General features: G+C 39.6%; 1 protein-coding gene across 1 annotated transcript; it reads right to left on the bottom strand.

Annotated features, from left to right (window-relative positions):
• Positions 1-3,445: 3,445 nt before the first annotated feature.
• Positions 3,446-21,189, bottom strand: LOC136760554 (uncharacterized). The gene is made up of 14 exons (XM_066716001.1): positions 21,099-21,189; positions 20,526-20,589; positions 20,245-20,313; positions 15,320-15,344; positions 11,401-11,487; positions 10,778-10,917; positions 10,370-10,486; positions 9,943-9,997; positions 8,720-9,761; positions 8,206-8,260; positions 6,153-6,224; positions 5,650-5,751; positions 5,417-5,501; positions 3,446-4,251 (listed from the first exon to the last, which is right to left on the bottom strand). Exons 2-14 carry the CDS (start codon positions 20,580-20,582, stop codon positions 3,926-3,928), a joined length of 2,232 nt encoding a protein of 743 aa, XP_066572098.1. The 5' UTR covers positions 20,583-20,589; positions 21,099-21,189; the 3' UTR covers positions 3,446-3,925.
• Between the last annotated feature and the right edge of the window lie 1,720 nt (positions 21,190-22,909).

Genomic DNA, 22,909 nt, shown 5'->3' with positions numbered 1-22,909 from the left:
CTATGAAGAGATACAATTTGAGGAAGATGACTATCCTTGTCAAAGCTCTCCTAGCGATCCTCCCCAGGTACATTTGTGTGTGTGTGTGTGTGTGTGTGTGTATATATATGTGTGTGTATGTATACACCGATCAGCCATAACATTATGACCACTGACAGGTGAAGTGAATAACTGATAATCTCGTTATCATGGCACCTGTCAGTGGGTGGGATATATTAGGCAGCAAGTGAACATTTTATCCTAAAAGTTGATGTGTTTAGAAGCAGGAAAAATGGGCAAGCGTAAGGATCTGAGCGACTTTGACAAGGGCCAAATTGGCTAGACGACTGGGTCAGAGCATTTCCAAAACTGCAGCTCTTGTGGGGTGTTCCCGGTCTGCAGTGGTCAGTACCTATCGAAAGTGGTTCAAGGAAGGAAAAGCGGTGAACCGGCGATGGGGTCATGGGCGGCCAAGGCTCATTGATGCACGTGAGGAGCAAAGGCTGGCCCGTGTGGTCCGATCCAACAGACAAGCTACTGTAGCTCAAATTGCTGAAAAAGTGAATGCTGGTTCTGATAGAAAGGTGTCAGAACACACAGTGCATTGCAGTTTGTTGCGTATGGGGCTGCGTAGCCGCAGACCAGTCAGGGTGCCCATGCTGACCCGTCCAATGCCGAAAGCACATACAATGGGCACGTGAGCATCAGAACTGGGCCACGGAGCAATGGAAGAAAGTGGCCTGGTCTGATGAATCATGAGTTCAAGGTGTTGACTTGGCCTCCAAATTCCCCAGATCTCAATCCAATCGAGCATCTGTGGGATGTGCTGGACAAACAAGTCTGATCCATGGAGGCCCCACTTACAGGACTTAAAGGATCTGCTGCTAACGTCTTGGTGCCCGATACCACAGCACACCTTCAGAGGTCTAGTGGAGTACGTGCCTCGACGGGTTAGGGCTGTTTTGGCGGCAAAAGGGGGACCTACGCAATATTAGGCAGGTGGTCATAATGTTATGGCTGATCGGTGTATGCTCTAAACATACCACTACTTTCCAAAGTTTGTATGTTCATGCTTAATACCATGAATAAAGGATGGATATGTTTTTACATGATTACGACATTAAGCCCTACATATAATCCACCTCATGTGAAAATCACTTAATGTAGAAAACTCTTAACTTGGGTTAATGTACTAAAACGTAACCATTTATATGAAAACTTTATAACTGAAAAGACTACACCAGTACTACATTCAAAAGACTGAGCGTTTAAAGTAATGTGAAAGTATAAGTATCATGTTCATTATAACCATGTGTGAAGTGCGCATCAATGAAGAAAATGCTTAATAAATGATAAATGACTAAGTCAGTACATCTTGCAAGATCATGTCAATAATAAATCATTCTTAAGGGCATTAGTACTCCATGTCACTCAGATACGGACACGTATGTGTGTGACTCGTCTGGAGGTAGACGCCGCCTCTGTGCTTTATTCAACACTGTACATATTGAAATGAAACAAGTACATAATACTATACTCGTCATTAAGAAAGCAGATTTTTTGTGTTTATGCATAGTGACGTACTTGGCCTGTCCCCTGAAACAGCCCAAGTATACTGAGCTTGTTTGCGTAGCACAGATTTATGCAGTTATGTATAGATCTGCAGAACCGCACCGATCCCATTGGTGGAGAAGCGTAGATCCGAGCAGAACTTCTTACCTGTCTTCTGTGATCCCGTGGTATTCGGATTGGAAGCTGGCACATCCTCCTTAAAGGGTCTCCACAAGTGGTGATTTCGCAGTTGTAAGGCAATCGGGGCTCTGAATTCTCTGCCACGCTTTGTGTCGGACGCTGGATCAGTGAGTGCCATGTGTCCCTGCCGAACCCCTTTCTGTTGCAGGCTGTGAGACGTAGTCGGTTGGTCTAGACACCAGGCTCAGTGGATACTTCGCCCACGACCTGTGCACTTCTTATGGCCACACATCAAACTCTAGTCCACGAATTTGGGTCTTTCGAGTTTGTTTAGTGTGAGTGGACTCTGGTAGGGCTTTTTCAGGTTCTGTGTGTGTGGGCTGTGACCTGAGCACGGTCTGTTTGCATGCTCTTCAGCCTGATTATGTAGCCTTCAAGTGTGATTGGAAATGATCATGTGATGGAATAAGAATTTCAGGCTACAAAGGAGTTATTTGAACTGCACACAAACTGAGAATAATGAACTAAATAAGGTACTCTCTCATTCTAGATTTGTTTTATATCATCTACTGCTGGATGAACACCTCTCCAAGATGTTTCCACTTGTTTTGATCTACAGGTGTTTAGGAAGCAATGTTAATTGGAATACTCTTTTCCTGCTCCCATCATGTTGACTGGCATTTGCACTACCTGCCTACCTACCTCTTCAAGCCAGAGTGCACACTATACCAGAAACTGGAAAATAACCCCCATCACCCTTTTATTCTTCAGGAGGCGAATGGTAAGTTGCTCTGCCTGCCTTATGTGTTTTGGGAGTTAAAAAAACAACATGACAACTGTTTACATATGCCCCCTTTGCCTTCAGTGTTAGTAACTGAATACTGGCATCAGAACCTCAGGAAGAGATGATATACTTTAGTTTTACTTACCTAGAACGGTCTACATTATTTTGCTGGCAGTGGTCACAATGGAATCTGAAAGCCTGTCAAATCCACTGTTATAATTTAAGAACTGTAAACAAGACCCAATAAAAGGACTTTGTGCAACGATGCTTAAAAAGCTCACGGTTTCAAACCTGTATTTCAGGCTTCCCAGCAGTACACTGGATTCTTTGTGCTCAGCCTGTCTGGCCCTGTTTCTCATGGCTTCTGACTCTGTCAAGCACAGGGTGTTGATTGACCACAATGTGGGAGTCTACAGATTCTATATCTACCAGAGGGTCCCCTCAACATCCACATGAAGGCTCAGAAAAGTGGTCGGCATCTACATTAGATGGGGGGATTTCAATAATGGCAACCCAGCATGGTTTATAGGTTTGGGAATAGTTTTAAAGTGGACCAGGTGTGCAAAGCAGTTCATTTCATTAAGAACAGGAACCAGTTGTGCACTACATTGACATGCCAAACTCATGACTTAAACAAGTTCATTTACAGCCTAGGCTAGTCTGCTAGTCAAACCACATCACTCCTAATTATAAAAACTAGGATTGACTATGATGGAATTCCTATGCTGCCTGGTTAAGGATGTCCAAGTCCAGATATTGACTTATAGGTTTAGTGACACCAATAGCCTAACTAGAAAAGCTAAGCCAGTGCTGTTCTCTTTCCCTTTGCTTTCACAGTCGCTGGAAATCCTGGGAAGGAGAATGGAATCCAAACTTACAAGCCTTTTTGAGTGGTTGCCAAGACAGATGTGCAGATCACTTACAATCATGCATTTTAAGTACTGGGTTTGGAGAAAAAAAAAAAAAAAAAGGTTTTTCACTATAGACATCTTTCACTGATTATTTTTTTATTCTCATATCCTGAAACCATTTTTGACAGAATACATACGACAGTGAAGCAGCACTAGAACTACAGTCCAGCAGAAGAAAACATACATAATAATGTTAGAAATGGCACCAAATATACTGTGACTACATTATATTTTCAGAAATCGTAATATATACAAGAACGATTGTTAAAATCACATAAGGTGTAACAATCTAACAGACGTAATTTCAAAAGACAGAAACTACAGTGTTGCTTAGAGCTGGTGATGCAGGAAAGTTACACAAGGGTGACAATGAGTCCACTTGTTTAATCTAATGTCGGGATTTCACAGTATCCAGTATCTAATGTCCAAAAACCAATAGGCCTTTTAGTGTGTACAAAAAAAAAAAAAAAAAACACATACAAAATTAAGGAAAAGGCTTTGAATTTAAATTGCCTACATGTACCACTCTATGTTTCCAGTCTAAGCATTCACAGTATTTTTACATTTTACCTCTGCGTGAAACAAGCTCCAAGAGAGTTGATGTGATCTTCTGTAAAGACGACTGTTTCCCATGGGGGAGGTCTTTGGGCCTGCTGTCCTCAGCCCAGGATCGTGCTTCTCCACTAAAGGACGCATCACTGTAGGAAGAGGACGACGGGTAGAAGGGGCTCTCTGTAGACAACCTCCTGGTGTGCCTCTGCGGCTCCTGAGCGTAATGTGGCTTCTCGGGGTAAGAGGAACGGCCCAGTGATGTGGACTGCTTGTAGGACTGAGAGTCGGACCACTGAAGAGCTTCCACTGACCCACGCACTGCAGTTCCTTGATCTGCAAACAGAATAAGGAAATTAAGTTTGTTTTCTTAAAGGAGAACCATCGCGGTTTCTGATTGACTGATAAAGCCACATTTTTACGAGCTCTCATCGTGACGTCATACACTGTCCTCTGTAGCCCTGAAGAGATGAGTTGCATAAAAAGAAAGAAGTTACAAATATGAAAACCTACAACTTGATCAACTTTCCACATCAGAATAAAGACACTAACAGATCAATACAGGCTTGTCTGTTTCTCATGTGTAGCCCCAGTAACTTGGGTACAGTTATTTTTCATTGTGGAGTAAATAAAATATGATGTAGTAGTTATTTATCCAGATGTGGTATTGATGTATCCTTGTGCAGGGTGTATACAGCACTTTTTATCCCCCATAATGAAGTTTCCACTGCAGCAAAATAAATACATTTAGTCTCACTTTGCCCCTTCTCTTGTTGAAAATAAATCTAAATATTGTGTTCACTAACACATTGTCTGACATCCGATTCTTTTGGATGAAATGCATTAAAAACAAACTCAACTGTTTATCACAAATAATAAATGTTAAGTCTTTAATAATAAATGTTAAGGCAATTATTTCTGATCACTGAGAACATGATGCCAGTATACATTGAACTGACTGGCGATCAGAAAACAAAAAGGGATTATGTTAACCTATGCTTACAAAACTCTTAAATTAAGATTTAATTTCTCTTTATGACTTAAAGTTGCAGTACCGGTACCCCACTAGCTAACAGCTGTCAACACGTCATCCCGCTTCTGAGAAAAACAGTGTCGATAATAGGATGCATGCCATTAGCTAGCTAGCTAGTTAGTTATATTTTATTAGGGGGTGTTAATGCAAATTCGCTAAAGTTTGTCCTTTGAAGTAATATAGCCTAATATTTGAGGTTTTCTATAGCACTTCAGTAAGTATCATTTCAACTGTGATATCGTGATGAATCATAATGTATATCGTATCACAAGGTACTTGCCAATACCCACCCCGCAAATATTCCTCAGAGATTTCAGAAATATTCCCACCCTGTCAAGAAATTACGTTTTTTTTTTTTATTCCCCACAAATGTTTAATGCCCGACTGATTAAGAACTGTGTGTATTCTATAAACAGAACGTTACCCTTCCTTCACATCTTTCACACAATTTACAGCTGTGTGAATTACCTTCATAATGATCTCGCTGAGGCACATCCGGTCCCATACTCATGTGTTTGTAATCTTTTGAAATTACTGGGTTGGCACTGGCAGTCTGAAATGAAAAGCAAAAGAAAACAAGAAACATATTTAGTGGTGCCAATTTCAGAATGCATGTTCTTCATAGTACCTCTTCACATTTTCTCTTTACTTCTAATGCATTATCTTACATTTGTCCAGCATTAGCTTTAGGTGTTACTTACAGGCCCTCCTTTGTGTTTATTTGCTTGAAACTCCTTCAAAAGGTCACACAGCTTATCTTTGATAAAGGCGGCATCTTCAATACTCTCGATTTCAATGCTTTTCTGGGAGGAAAAAAACTTTTAGCACACTGACAAAAGTATTTTCAATATCCCTTTCTGGTTTAATCTCTATGTATTGATATACACTCCACTTTTCATGGACCCTTAGATGTATTCTGAGACTTTAACAAATACAAATTCCTTTTTCTGGAGTCAGTTCTAGTTTTTATCAGCCTTTACACATCCACTTTTTACAAGATAATGCTAAATGCAACCCTTTATACCACATAACTGGTTAGAACAGCATGGTGCTGGCTTCCATTTTCCCAAGCACTGCCTTAATACTCCAAAACTCAAGTCAGCCCAAAAACCTTGACAACCTTTTGCCATCCTTCTCACACACACACACATTTTCGTAGATAACTTCTCTAAATCAAGCTCTACAAGTCTAACATGAAACATACCAGTGTGTCCAAAATGTCTCTTTGACCTAGTTTTGGATTTGTTGAAGGTCTATGACTTTCTTGATAAGCATCCTGTAAAACATGAGAAGATTAAATTAATAAAAGCATATTACAAAGAAAAGGGATTTATCCAATTTGGTAATTAATACATTTAAAATGCACACAAACCTATTTTTCTTAATTTCAGTTAATTCACAGACACCAATGTAAAGGTTTACTGGTCATTGTAAAGAATTCACACCAGCTATCATCAAGATTGCATAACATATCTCTATGGTGTAAACGTAAAATCTAATTGATAATTTCTTTGTCAGTGGGCAAATGTACAAAATCAGCAGGGGATCAAATACTTTTTTCCCTCACTGTAAATAGGCAAAGTATAATTTTCAGTCTATAATTTTAATGGTAGGTGTATTTTAACAGTGAGAGACAGAATAACAACACAAAAATCCAGAAAAACGCATTTCAAAAAAGTTATAAATTGATTTGCATGTTAATGAGGGAAATAAGTATTTGACCCCTTCGACGTAGTACTTGGTGCCAAAACCCTTGTTGGCAATTACAGAGGTCAGACGTTTCTTGTAGTTGGCCACCAGGTTTGCACACATCTCAGGAGGGATTTTGTCCCACTCCTCTATGCAGATCCTCGCCAAGTCATTAAGGTTTCGAGGCTGACGTTTGGCAACTCGAAGCTTCAGCTCCCTCCACAGATTTTCTATGGGATTAAGGTCTGGAGACTGGCTAGGCCACTCCAGGACCTTAATGTGCTTCTTCTTGAGCCACTCCTTTGTTGCCATGGCTGTGTGTTTTGGGTCATTGTCATGCTGGAATACCCATCCACGACCCATTTTCAATGCCCTGGCTGAGGGAAGGAGGTTCTCACCCAAGATTTGACAGTACATGGCCCCGTCCATCATCCCTTTGATGCGGTGCAGTTGTCCTATCCCCTTAGCAGAAAAACACCCCCAAAGCTTAATGTTTCCACCTCCATGTTTGACGGTGGGGATGGTGTTCTTGGGGTCATAGGCAGCATTCCTCCTCCTCCAAACACGGCGAGTTGAGTTGATGCCAAAGAGCTCGATTTTGGTCTCATTTGACCACAACACTTTCACCCAGTTCTCCTCTGATTCATTCAGATGTTCATTGGCAAACTTCAGATGGGCCTGTACATGTGCTTTCTTGAGCAGGGGGACCTTGCGGGCGCTGCAGGATTTCAGTCCTTCACGGCGTAGTGTGTTTCCAATTGTTTTCTTGGTGACTATGGTCCCAGCTGCCTTGAGATCATTAACAAGATCCTCCCATGTAGTTCTGGGCTGATTCCTCACCGTTCTCATGATCATTGAAACTCCTCGAGGTGAGATCTTGCATGGAGCCCCAGACCGAGGGAGACTGACAGTTATTTTGTGTTTCTTCCATTTGCGAATAATCGCACCAACTGATGTCATCTTCTCACAAGCTGCTTGCCGATGGTCTTGTAGCCCATTCCAGCCTTGTGTAGGTCTACAATCTTGTCCCTGACATCCTTGGACAGCTCTTTGGTCTTGGTCATGGTGGAGAGTTTGGAATCTGATTGATTGATTGCTTCTGTGGACAGGTGTCTTTTATACAGGTAACGAGCTGAGATTAGGAGCACTCCCTTTAAGAGAGTGCTCCTAATCTCAGCTCGTTACCTGTATAAAAGACACCTGGGAGCCAGAAATCTTGCTGATTGATAGGGGATCAAATACGTATTTCCCTCATTAACATGCAAATCAATTTATAACTTTTTTGAAATGTGTTTTTCTGGATTTTGTTGTTGTTATTCTGTCTCTCACTGTTAAAATACAACTACCATTAAAATTATACTGATCATTTCTTTGTCAGTGGGCAAACGTACAAAAGCAGCAGGGGATCAAATACTTTTTTCCCTTACTGTATATGCTACATTTTCTCATTACTCATCACAGGTTTCTCTCTCAGCAAGCTGAAAGAAATGCAATGCTATGGATAGTTTCCTCTTCCAAAAAATAATGTTTTTAACTTTCTAATATAAGAGTGAAATGTTGGAAACTACCTTTTGGACCATGGGATCCAGTCTTGGCCTTTTACTGGGATATTCATCCATGTTCCTATGGAGAAATTTAAAGCATTCACCAAGCAATAATGATCAAAGAAGAAACTGGCAATCCATAAAAGAATGTTATAAGGGAGATTTTACACTATGAAGATTCATTAAATGTATCTACTTAATTTATAATATTGTGAGAAATACACAGTTTAAATGTGAATCACGTTACATAAACCATTTTTTAAATGTATGTTAAATTAACTGCAGGGCTACTGCACTGTGGACTCACGGGTACCCTGTAAGCCACTAGGGTCCCTGTTGTGCAGCAAGCTGAAGGACACCCTAACCTCAAGCACACCTAATCAAGGCAGAGCTAAGCCATTTGGACTCTAGGTCCTCTAGGGAATCATTTTGTCTTCACTAAGTTTCAGCCTTGGGTCTAAGGAGAGTAATTCATGACCTGGTATCAGATATCAAACACCTAATACGCAGTTTTCGTAATGAAATCTAACATGGATACCTTTCAAGTTGATCTTCCACAGGGTACCCTCCGGTTGATCTTTCTGTCGTGAATCTGTTACTGTGGCCACCTTCCGGGTATTTTTCACTGTAACCCCTAACGCCTGTCCTCATTTCTTTAACACCTGGCTCCTCTGAAAGGTAGCGTTTGAAGGCTTCAGGTAGCTTTCTTGCACTGTCGCCTTCTGTACTTCGCCTACCAGAGTCATGCTGTAGGCTGTAGTTCCCATACCTTCTTGAGCGAACTTCAGGAGTGTGCCTTCTTTCTAAACCATCATCTTGCACTCGCCCTCTGCCCAATTCACCCTCTAGATGAAGCCTTCTTGAAGTGTCCTCGTTTTGATTCCTTCCCAGGTTTAGACTTCTTCCAGAATGACTGACAAGCATCTGCCTTTTTCCTGTTCCACCTTCTCCATCTCCTGGAAATTCCTCATACTGTCTTTTTTCAACTGCATCTCTGCCATAGTTCGAACTGTGACTGGGTTCACCATATGAATCTTCCATTCCCATTGTTTCCTGGTTGGGATAGCATTTTGTAGACTCGCTGTTGAAGTATCTTTCCCCAGCATCACCGTGATATCTTCTGTCTCGACCATCTCCGTAAAAAGTAGGACTTGCACCCCTAGACAACTTCCTCTCAGGCTCTCCAGCTTGTTTCAGGGAATAACTGTTCTCAGGATATCTTCTCTCCAAGTCGTCATCATGGTGTCGTCGTCTTCGATCATCATCGTGATATGGTCTACTGCGGTCCTTCTCATAGGGATCTCTATTAAATTCATCTCGGTACCGTCTACTGTCATGCTCCAGTGAGAATCGGTCAGTGTCTTGGGCACTATAACGACTTCCACGTTCATCCATGCGTGATCTTGAATTGAGGCCTTCTTCCCAGTTCTGTCTTTTGCCAGCATCTTCTGGAGAGAGCTTATCAAGATCAACTTTGTAATAAGGCCTGCTGAGGTCGGCATCACTTGAAAATCTATCGAGATCACTTCCATGAGGTTGTCTATTACGGGCTTCCTCACGTGCAAGACTCTGAACAGCTACTAAATGACAAATGGAAAAAAACACATTTATAAAATCAAGCAACATTGTATTACTGTATTAATGACATGGTAAATACAAATTAAGTAATCTTTATTGTTCTTACTCAAAAAGCAAATGTAAATTTAACTTTAACATGCCAGAGAGTGATTTTTGAAATAATTGTTTTTAATGTCAACTTACATTTCAGAAAGCTAGGTCTGTCTTTTTGTTTTGTGTCCAGGACTTTCTTTGATCGCTACAGTGAAAAAGGGGGGGAAAAAGGTAAATTTTAATATTATAAAACAGAGGGACTAATTACCATTACCACACACATATGCACTCTCCCCAACTTGCATAAGTTGACATTTCTGTAAAATGGAAAACAATACACTACGTTCATATGTACAGGGGGTTAGTATATTGTGATGCGTCTATTGTATAAAAAAAACTTGTGTACACTCTGATAAATGGACGATTGCGCAATGCTGTACCTCTTTTTTGTTGTTTTGATAAAAATACAATTTATTTCTCAGATAATAGAGGATCCAAAAATAATGGGGTGGTATGTAAAGTGCTAATAACGTGTTATTATAATGTTAATAACCTGGAAATGGGGTTAAAAATGTACCTCTATCACTCCTCGCCCTTCCTGCCGTTCAACAATCTCAGCTTTTGCCCTGAGGACTTTTCCAAGCTGGGCAGTATTGTTCTCATCCCATGTTACTAAATCAGGACGATGGGTTTCCTGTAAAAGTACACACAACACTGTTTAGCCACTTCCATGTTGTTAAATTGCAGCCCTGCCACCACAGTATACTGTGGAACACACAGCTTTTGTAGCTTGTTTAAACATGATTACAAACATTAGACTAACTAAATAAACGAAACTATTAAATATACAGGTCAATTTAAATGTAAAATGTTTTGCTTCTAACTTTATACTACTGTGATTATTTGTGGGTATTTATTAATCTTGTTTCTATAAAATAAGATTCAATACAAACAATATAAACAGCGCAGACTAATCCAACCGTACCAAGTATTTCTGCCTGTGTTTCCGACTAACAAGGTGTAAAGCAACACCAGACATTTCTTCCTCAAAGAAACACAGTCTGCACAAGTACTTCAGAGGATTTCCTGGTTGTTTGGGATCAACCTCAACAACATGATGTACACCTAAAGAGTAAATAAATAACAGCAACAAATGACAGCAGAATATTTTAAAACTTGAGTAAAATACAAACATCTGTATATTTTTGTCTAATTCATATTGTGGATTAATAGGAGTCCTGAAACAATAACCCTAAATGTATGCAACCAAAGCCATAAAGTATCAAAATACCTGATATGAAGCTTATTCATGTTATTAGGTATTCACCATAATATCCCTGCAGCACATAATGGCATTTGTTTACTCTAATTTACAAAGTATAACTCAAAGTAAAATTTCAACAGCATTCAGTACATAACAGTTATCACATAGCTACTTCATCTTAAAATGTCCCTTGCTAAACGTACAGCATAGTCCTCATGAACCAGAATAGTTCAAGAAGATCAGAAAACGTACCACAAGATAACACATGTACATAACATTTATAGGTTTTCTTAAATGATTGTTGACAATCTATTTTACAAAAATAAAATAAAATGATTATTTACCAATTATGGGCTCATCTAGTTTGAGATAATCCAGGTATTCCATTAGGTCTCTCCATTTCGGGGCAGAGAAGCGTCTTCTGATTTTACCTGAAATTCATGTGGATAGATATTTGGATAATTGATATTTGATAATGAATTAGGTTTCCCATTGTAGAAAATGGGAAAATGCGTAATACCATAATAATGCAAATTTTAAATTCTATTACCAAAAGACGATAATTGTTCTGTAAGTAAGAGTGGCTGATAGATTCTTGTTAAAATTATTTTGAGTCATCGCCCCCCAGTCTATATAGATAATCTGGAGTATATTCAAAATTAAAACCCCTAGCCTTTGCCATCTTCATTTATATAGAAATCCTCCTCAGTAACATGTGAAGACATAAAAGCAGGTTTTCCTGAAACTTCCCTACCAATCAAGTTTAATGTTTTCTACCACATTTTGCATTAGTCAGAATAATACATACTTCTGATGCATTGTCAATACAGAAAATAATGTGAACACCTTGCACTGAAGAGTGGAATTAAATACAAAAAACAATATAAAATTAGCAATTTTAATAAGCAAATTCATCCAATAAGAAAATAAATTTTAAGGTGGCAAATCCATTCTGAAGCCACTACCTTGGCTTCCTTATCATGTAGGCTACACTAACCATTGACCATGAACAATATAAATGTTACTGAAAAGTTGATCACAAAGCTCACTGTAAGTTTGTGTGTGTGAGCATTGAGCAAGTTCACTGTGTGCCCCCCAAATGAGCACCATACACACCATGTCACACTCACAATTTGTATTGTATAAAGTGATTTTTATGGGTGAGCACCACTTATAGTTATTTACCTTACACCACAAGGTCCATCCGCCCACACTGACCTATGTAAGATTTGGGACCCAAGCCTGGGATCCAACCTGAAATACCTTAGTCATTGGCATTATAGCCAGATCAGCTGTGTGTAGCAATACCAACACAAATAAACAGCCTCCAAACTATCTAGGGGCAGTGGATGAGAGACCTAAATCAAGAGGTCATGAAATTGCCATACTGAGCATGTAGAACCTGATAATAGGATATAGAGAAGCCCTTTGTGGAGTAATGGGTGACTCCATTGTTCCATGCATGCCATTCAACGGACTGAGAACTTAGCTGGTGATTCTGACGTTTTCAGTTTAGTAGCCAAGAAAGTGTGTTCATGCCAGTCTCAGTCCAGTGAGTGTATAAGGCACACACTAATAGGTTCCTCTGGTAAGTAAGATGTCCATTCCCATTAAGAGACAACAGTTCCTTAGGCTCTCTCCTCAAGTTGTTCAGTAACACACCAGAGTGAATGAGTTCAGAAAAGAGAATGATGCAAAACATGCCTGGAGACTATGTGCTGTTATAAGTGATGCGATGCGAAAACTGCACATCAAAGTCACAGCACAGGACTTGGAGAGCTGACTGGACAGTGACAGGTGCTTTTTCAGGGAATGCCATCACAACATTGTCCTCAGCCAGGGTCGGATTGAGAGCTTGAAGCAGCCTTGGATTTCAATCGCAAAAGCAGCCCAAACCAGGGGGGTACCGACGGATTGCGGAGCAGGGGGAAGGGGGTTTGTGCTGAATTGTCAGCGATTGTAAATGTCGAACGGCCATGTGGGTGGGGGGCCATTCTAAGCAATGCACCGATCCGAGGTCCTATCGGAGAGATTCTGGCCCAAAACGTTCACCATACTGGCGGCCCACCAGGCATGTGCCATTCAGCCACTCCAAGCCTGTCCTCTAGGAACTAGGAAATCCCATGAAACACATGGGTGTTTTTAGTGAACTTGGAGCTCCAGCTTCATACTTCAGCTGTATTGCAATGAGTGCTATATCATGGGTTCTTATTAATTCTTTGTGACCCAGAAAAGCGTTTCTTGGGGGCATTTACATACATATACACACATGCAGAAATACACTTACAGACATTACAATCACATCTATTAATGGTAATGCATATGTCTCCCACAGCACAGGAATTTCTTTGTATTAAGTAGGTACAACCATGTAATTTCCAGCAACACTTTGTTGTCCCTGCATCCTGAGACTGAGAAAATTTGGTGATTGTAGCGAGAAGTCCAGAAAAAGCTTGCCAGGTTGCCCAACGTGTGTAGATTAAGCTAAATCCAAGAGATGATGTTGGGGTCCCTTAAAGCAACAGACAGTGGCTTTTAAACCAAAAATACTTATAAAGAGGACACTTAGTGGTTCCTCAAGTGAGTTGAGATCTTTTTGGCAGACAAGACTATTAGAGGGGAGGAGTGCTTTATGCAGGAGTATTATGCAGGATCACTGGTACTTTGGAGGAAGTGTAATGTTGTGCAGAACAATTAGAAACTGGATATATATTGCTCTTCTGCATGTAGGTCCTCGGGTTTGGAAAATGTAGTGCTACCGTTTAGGGATTTCCTTCTTTGGTTTTGTTTTCCTCCCCTTTATTTTATTTATACTGACCTCATATAATGAAATAGACAGAAGAGATTCTTAGAGGCCCATTCCAGTTGCACAATAACTAGAAATGGATTGCTAGCTCTATGAACAGGTACAGGCCACAGCAAACCCTTAGATTTTGTAAGGGGATGTGAGAAGTGGGAAATCTCAGACTCTCAAGAGAACAGGTACATTTACATTTCAAGTTTGTCTTTTGAAACGATGTAATTTGTTCTAGTGAATCCTGGTTTTCAGACTGCGTATGGTGGTGGAACTCTTCTCCGTGAGTCTTCATTCAACAATGTGCACAAATATATCAGGATGGTCCAAAACAGACTTCTGCCTGACTGTGCCAATGACCATCTATCCAAAGAGAGCAGTGAAAACACTGCTTGTGTGACTGGATAGTGCTTGTGATATGTAAAGATGACAATTAAATAAATGGTGAATCTGCCATTACCTGGCCCATATCAGAACATAATAAGCAAATTTTCATGTTGCTTAAGTATAAAGAATGGAGTTACAGTGTCCTATTGTGCCACTTAATATGCAAGTCCAGAATTGTGCAGAGTTCTCGTCAGTACTTTCTTATTTTGTTCAATGGTGGCATCTGTTAAAAACAAACGCCAGCCTCGAGATACCAAAGGAAATTCTCTATGGAAAGCTGAATACTCTGAATCACTGGTTGGTGAAAATTTAAAACATTTATAAGGAGTGACTGCTGAGTTCTCTTCTTGTAGTGTAACAACAAAATCAGAAATTAATTATTGAAAGTTATATTTAATAGTCAGGACAGATTAATGTTTTTTGTTGGTAATTTCTGTCATGGAAAGTAATAGTTGAAACAAAAAAACTATAGAAAGCCCTGAAGAATACCCTGAATTTGAACATTAAACTACGAGATTACAGATTTTTTCAGCCACATCCAAATTCTCGTTTGAAAGTTGAAGACAGTTATTCTACAATGACTCGCATTCTATGTCAACATCATAAACGTGTTTTCAAACTACATCAAGTTCTTCTTTAAGATGAGTCATTGTTGAAGTATGCAATCTGAAGGTTTCTATTGCAGATTACGTAAAAGGTCCAGGTGTGCTGAAGAGATTCAAAATATGTTTTTCAAGTACAAAATGTCCAGAAAAAAAAAAATATATATAAAATATATATATATATATATATATATAATCCTTTGAATATGCTGTCCAGCAAAGAAGTGAGCATTGCTTTACTTCAGTTATTCTTCTTTTTTCATAAAATCCCCACACATTAATGCATTTATCCTGGATATGCATATAGGATCAAATAAACAAAAACCAAAAAGGCAGCCAAAGTATTGATCCACATAGATCTTCATGAAGGCTACGTGATAGCAGCCACCAAAAACACAAATCGGGACAAGAAACAGACCATATCATGCTAGGACATCACATCTGAAGGTATAAAAAGGAAAAATGGCTAAGCTTACTTACCACACGCAACAAGGGCATCTTCTTTCTGTGTAATGCATCCGGAAAAACAAGTACAGTCAGTCAATCAGTTATGAAATAACATGTTTATTTTAAATATAGTACCTGAAGGTCCATGTTTCTATAACTCAGATGGTTGAACATAGCAAAATTAATCCCATCTCGGGAAAACAATATTTAAATGCGTATAATCCACTTTTTATACCTCCAAAATATTACTTGATAAATTCAAATGTAAAACCCTTCATAGCTTCTCCATTTAGTTGATCATTCTGTATGTGATAAACCCTGCTCAAAAAGCTTCCAATAGCTTGAATATGCCAGAGTTAATATTATGCCAAGTTCACAACCATGTTTGAGAAAGTTGGTATTGTTGAAAGATGGAATATAGCTGGCAGGTGACTGGAGAAGTTCTGTTGCATAATGTAATTTAGCCGGTATGAAAGTATGCAACACAGAACAAACAGACACCTTAAGATCAGCAACAGGGCTATGTAGTTAGGGCACCGTACATGCCATGCATCTCACCAGGTATAAATCTTACCAGAATTAAATGACAAAAGTAAAACCAATTTCCATACGTTGGTCGTTGGATCTTCACAATATGGAAACTCAAACAGACAAGTAAAATACCTGAGAAGTAGGCATCTTCGGAGAATCTACAGCATCTACACGCATAGGCAGGGTGGTCAGGTACTGAATTGGGGGTCTGGTCGACCGTTGAGTGCGTGGGGGGTGGTGTAGGTGCTGACTGATTGTCAAGCGGGGGGGTGTAGTCGCAGTGGATGAAAGTGCGGGGGGAATGGGGGGGGTGGGCTTGGACACGTAACTAATGAGAGCTTGGGGCAGAACATGAGCCCTTGTGTTAAAAAAAAAAAAAAAAAAAAACCTGTGTTGTTCAAGGGGGGGCAACTGAGCAAGCAGAAGTTCAAAGAATCCTAACTATGCCCTCAGATGTACCCACATTATAGAGACAGAGTAATTCTAGATGTACATGGTGACTTAAATGGATATGAAAGATTTTGCTTATGCAACTTGACATTTAAAATCACCCATTGCCTATCTAATGGGATAAAGGAAATAAATATCCCTAAATACACAACTGAATGTGATGGATTTACACTGATCAGACTTAACATTATGACCACTGACAGGTGAAGTGAATAACACTGATAATCTCGTTATCATGGCGCCTGTCAGTGGGTGGGATATACAGTGGGGGAAAAAAGTATTTGATCCCCTGCTGATTTTGTACGTTTGCCCACTGACAAAGAAATGATCAGTCTATAATTTGAATGGTAGGTATATTTTAGCAGTGAGAGACAGAATAACAACAAAAAAATCCAGAAAAATGCATTTCAAAAAAGTTATAAATTGATTTGCATGTGAATGAGGGAAATAAGTATTTGACTCCTTCGACTTAGTACTTTGTGGCAAAACCCTTGTTGGCAATCACAGAGGTCAGACGTTTCTTGTAGTTGGCCACCAGGTTTGCACACATCTCAGGAGGGATTTTGTCCCACTCCTCTTTGCAGATCCTCTCCAAGTGATTATGGTTTCGAGGCTGACGTTTGGCAACTCGAACCTTCAGCTCCCTCCACAGATTTTCTATGGGATTAAGGTCTGGAGACTGGCTAGGCCACTCCAGGACCTTAATGTGCTTCTTCTTGAGCCACTCCTTGTTGCCTTGGCCATGTGTCTTGGGTCACTGTCATGCTGGAATACCCATCCACGACCCATTTTCAATGCCCTGGCTGTTCCCTCCTTCCCTGGAGGTTCTCACCCAAGATTTGACGGTACATGGCCCCGTCCATCGTCCCTTTGATGCAGTGCAGTTGTCCTGTCCCCTTAGCAGAAAAACACCCCCAAAGCATAATGTTTCCACCTCCATGTTTGACGGTGGGGATGGTGTTCTTGGGGTCATTCCTCCTCCTCCAAACACGGCGAGTTGAGTTGATGCCAAAGAGCTTGATTTTGGTCTCATCTGAGACCACTTTCACCCAGTTCTCCTCTGAATCATTCAGATGTTCATTGGCAAACTTCAGACGGGCCTGTACATGTGCTTTCTTGAGCAGGGGGGCCTTGCGGGTGCTGCAGGATTTCAGTCCTTCATGGCGTAGTGCGTTACCAATTGTTTTCTTGGTGACTATGGTCCCAGCTGCTTTGAGATCATTAACAAGATCCTCCTGTGTAGTTCTGGGCTGATTCCTCACCATTCTCATGATCATTGAAGCTCCACGAGGTGAGATCTTGCATGGAGCCCCAGACCGAGGGAGACTGACAGTTATTTTGTGTTTCTTCCATTTGCGAATAATCGCACCAATTGTTGTCACCTTCTCACCAAGCTGCTTGCTGATGGTCTTGTAGCCCATTCCAGCCTTGTGTAGGTCTACAATCTTGTCCCTGACATCCTTGGACAGCTCTTTGGTCTTGGTCATGGTGGAGAGTTTGGAATCTGATTGATTGATTGCTTCTGTGGACAGGTGTCTTTTATACAGGTAACGAGCTGAGATTAGGAGCACTCCCTTTAAGAGAGTGCTCCTAATCTCAGCTCGTTACCTGTATAAAAGACACCTGGGAGCCAGAAATCTTGCTGATTGATAGGGGATCAAATACGTATTTCCCTCATTAACATGCAAATAATAACTTTTTTGAAATGCGTTTTTCTGGATTGTTTTGCTGTTATTCTGTCTCTCACTGTTAAAATACACCTACCATTAAAATTATAGACTGATCATTTCTTTGTCAGTGGGCAAACATACAAAATCAGCGGGGGATCAAATACTTTTTTCCCCTCACTGTATTAGGGAGCAAGTGAACATTTTGTCCTCAAAGTTGATGTGTTAGAAGCAGGAAAAATGGGCAAGCATAAGGATCTGAGCGACTTTGCCAAGGGCCAAATTGTGATGGCTAGATGACTAGGTCAGAGCATCTCCAAAACTGCAGCTCTTGTGGGGTGTTCCCGGTCTGCAGTGGTCAGTACCTATCAAAAGTGGTCCAAGGAAGGAAAATGCATGTGGGGAGCGAATGCTGGTCCATGTGGTCTGATCCAACAGACGAGCTACTGTAGCTCAAATTGCTGAAAAAGTTAATGCTGGTTCTGATAGAAAGGTGTCAGAACACACAGTGCATGAGGCTGCGTAGCCATAGACCAGTCAGGGTGCCCGTGCTGACCCCTGTCCACTGCCGAAAGCGCCTACAATGTGCACGTGAGCATCAGAACTGGACCACGGAGCAATGGAAGAAAGTGGCCTGGTCTGATGAATCACAAGTTCAAGGTGTTGAGTTGGCCTCCAAATTCCAGAGATATCAATCCAATCGAGCATCTGTGGGATGTGCTGGACAAACAAGTCCGATCCATGGAGGCCCCACCTCGCAACTTACAGGACTTAAAGGATCTGCTGCTAACGTCTTGGTGCCAGATACCACAGCACCCCTTCAGAGGTCTAGTGGAATCCATGCCTTGACGGGTCAGGGCTGTTTTGGCGGCAAAAGGGGGACCTACACAATATTAGGCAGGTGGTCATAATGTTATGGCTGATCGGTGTATATCCATTTTAATATCACATGCATTACATTTCTTTGAGACAATAGGATCATCGTGATGTAACTTTTGAACAGAAATAATCAAACCAAGTGTAAGGAATGAATCAACCAAAATCAATTAAATGAATAAGGTAAACCATGTTCTAAATTAACTACCTGAAGAATAAAAGTGTAGGAGAATCTCCCAAAGCCTTGTGACACTTCAGGCACAAAAGGTTTCCTCTTCAAGGTGATTTTGTTGTAGAAACAAAAAGGAATACACACACCTTGTCCGTGTGTTCACATACAGCACAATTAATGTCCACTGTTGCTAGCATAGCCACAAAGTTTGGATCATTGTTGCAAAAAACTGAAGTTTGGGAGGTGCGTGTCTTCCGTTTTACCGAGCACAAGTATTCAGCAACAAATGTAGTTTCCCGACATTTGTGGCTTTGCATCCCTCCTCTACCCCAAACACTGCCTTTGAAGCAGCAAATTGGCTCATTCCACCTAGTGGGGGTGTTCCAGTGGCGTCGTCCTCATAGCCAAATCATCGATTGTTAATCAAGCGAGTCTATGCCAAATTAAACTATTTACCTTGTACATGTGTGTCTTGGAGTTGTCAGAAATCCTGAACTTCAAATCACTTTACAAAAGTCAGAGCCTTATTAGAAAATGAAATTGGGCATGGAGGAAACAAAACCTCTCATGTTGGAAGAACCAAAGCAGAGTTTTGCAGAATTGCACCAACTGGCAAAATCAAGAGTGTAGAATAGAAATACTAGTGAAGACTCAATGAGATTGCATCTCAGTCCGAATTAAAGCTTGATTAATGCATTTAAATGAGAGCTCAACGCAATAAGAATGATTCATTACAGAATTAAATTAAGCAAACCAAGAAAGACACTCTTCATGTCCACATTTCATTATGGAGCATCAGCAGCAATTCTGTCCAAAGCGTGCAGGGATTAAATTGGCAATCAAACACACCCAGTTATTTTTTCAGATTTCTTTTGTTTTACCATTCATGCGGCTGCCAGCAGATTCCAGCATATACTGTTTTCTCCCCCCTTGCACAAAAAAAAGTGGTCATAATTTGAGTTTACCATAAGAAAGCACAACAAAAAAACGAATTGTTAAAAACCTAGAATTTACTTTAATACTGTAATTAAAAAAAAAAAAATGTAAAAAAAAAAAAAAAAAAAAAGGATAAAGGGTCTAACAAGTTTGTCTAGGATGCTTTGAAATAGTCCTGTTTCTTCAATCCAGATTAAATAAAACATCCCATTACTGAAACTGCCCGGTATTTTTGACAGGTTTCATTGTAAAGTATACTTGACTGTCTCAAACCAAACAGATCCATCTGCCCACCAACACCAATTGACTTGTGATTCTGCTTTTACCTTGTAGTGTTGAGGAGTGGTCACATGTATCTTGTAATTCGTCTCACCCTGAACCTTCACTTCACAAATCTGTAAATAAATAAAAAAGACACGATACTAAGACAATTAACACAAGCAATATTACTGTCCCTAACCCCAATGTTTACAATGATGTTTGTACAGTTGAATGAACGCACGTGTGTGTGTGTGTGTGTGTATATATATATATATATATATATATATACACACATACTTTAACATTCAAAAGAAATCGTATATGAAAATCATGCGTCTAAACTTACTTTACAATCAATAAGTGGAGGCCTTTCTTCATACATGGATGCTCTGGAATAGTCCATACTGGATCTGCCGAAAGAAAAGTCGACATCTCAATGCAAATGAGTACAGGGAAAAACAAAAAAGTAAGTTAACGAATCAAATGTATTTATTATTTCACATGACCAATTTTTCATGTTAAAAATACATAGGAGAAAACGTGGCATAGTTTGGGGCTTGGAGAAAATAATTTAATTTGCAGTTCATCATATGTAACTAGGTACAACTGCACATTAAAAAAATACATTTAAAAAAAAGTATTGAAAAAGGTAAGTTATACTGAAGCGGTGGAGAGTAACTTTAACCACTTAAGTTATGAATTGTACTCTAACAATCATAATATCTGTTTATTTTTAAGTCGGTGTGTAGTTTAGGCCTATCACGCAATGAGGTTTGTAAATAGGTGTGTTGATGAAAGAAAACATTAAAACAAAGAAGCCTGGTATAATCTATCTTCTCGCGTGTATTTACTGAAATTGAGCATTGTGTCGCACACGTTTATTATCTTCAAATAAAATATGTAATACAATTCCCATTACCTTTTTACCCAATACTGGTCCAAGCAACAGAAATGAGCCAGAGAAGACGACCTTTTCCGGTGTTGTGTGCTATTGTTTCCGTACACGGGATTAAAACGATCCGTCTGGAAACCAGCTCTAGCGATACTTAGTTCCTATGCGTGTAGTTATTTCTATTGCAAGATATATAATCAGGATTATTAAAAGTGCGCATTTTGATTAAGAATACTATTGCGTGCTTAAAAAATGTGTTAAGGATCAGCATCTTTCATTTGAGAATTGTTCACTGGTGGGAATATGTGCGAAAAAAGAGATCGCTAACACGTCTATTTCATGAAAAGGTAGGGAAGTAGTTGCGATGTAATTATATTGAATGACATTGTAAGTACCTGTTCGGTGAGTAACTTCACAATTATTAGTACAAATTGGTAATTGCAATAGTTAAGCCTTTTGCACAACTCAAAATTACTGGGTTCAGTGAAATTGAAATGATATTCAGTGAACTCCTCAACGCCACCTCGTGGTTTATCAGCACAAACCAGTGCATTGAAAGTACAAAAAAGTACAGTGCATATAGAAAGTCTACAAAATGTTCACTTTTTGAATATTGCCAAATCTAGGTCTCGGTAGACCCATGACTGTCATTGCTGGCAAAGGTGCTTCCCTAAAGTATTAATTCAGGGAGGTGGAGACAACCAATTATGATATTTCAGTTTATATTTTTAATTCATTATTTTTTTCACAGTAAGAACTCATTTATCCTCATTTAAATGAATGAAACTCAGAGGCACTGACAAAAATATGAAAAAAGGTCAAGGAGGTTTAGACCAGATTTTGTGTAAGGCACTGTAGCAGATCTTCAACACTGTCAACAATTGCTGTCAACATCGGAGAAGACAATAAACTTGGAAAAGTCTTAGATCAAACAAAGCATCTTGGGGAGGTCACCTATCACTGAATTGGCTTTGTAACATTGCAGAGGTGCATTAGTAATGGTGTTAAATTGTTAAAGCAACACATTCCAGCTTAATGCATACCCATTCCTTCATTACACTAATTATTTTGATATTATGACATTATGAGTAAGAATTTATGGTTGCTTGACATCTTTTCTCAGATATTGCAGTTACCACGTTTCAGTGAAGAAAGAATCATCGACACTTTGAAAGTGCATTCAAGGAATCTGTGACAAGGTTAAATACTCTTCTTTGTCAATAATTATTATTTGAAAGATGTGTTTGAAGTACATGCCATACATTTAATGCAAAACTGACCTAATTAATGGGATATATATGTATATTTTTATTTCTAAACCTCATTAACCCTACATACACTATAGTTTTATTGTATAACCTACCTTCTTTACCTTCCTACCTTCTATCTTCCTGCCTCTCCCCATATTTAAGACTAAAATCTGTAAAGCCTTGTGTTCTCTCATACTGTGTCCAATAACAATAGCTTTCAGCTGCCGTAATTCTGATTTGGCTTATTAGGGTTAACAGTGACGCATGCCACAGACTATTGAAATTAATATTTTATCTTGCTACTGCTCTGTCTGAAGTTAACCCTTAGAGACACTTTTTCTTTACATACAATATTAAGCTATTTCAAATTTTCCTGCATTATTTGAGTACAATCTGTACTCAGTGAAGGAAAACATTGACTTTCCTTACAGTTTCTTTCATGGAAAACCCTTAATTTGTATACCCAATTATATATTTTTCCTCCTTCTTTGGGGTTGGTGCAACTCCTCATAAACTCTAATGGGAGATTAAAGCTTCTTTTGAGTAACCTAGGTAAAATGCAAGTAGAAGGTACTTTGTGATGTTTTT

The sequence above is a fragment of the Amia ocellicauda genome, chromosome 10 (assembly GCF_036373705.1).
Source record: "Amia ocellicauda isolate fAmiCal2 chromosome 10, fAmiCal2.hap1, whole genome shotgun sequence".
In the NCBI taxonomy this organism is placed as follows: Eukaryota; Metazoa; Chordata; class Actinopteri; order Amiiformes; family Amiidae; genus Amia; species Amia ocellicauda.
The sequence above is the reverse complement of the archived record's forward strand: the minus strand, read 5'-3'. Positions and strand labels throughout refer to the sequence as shown.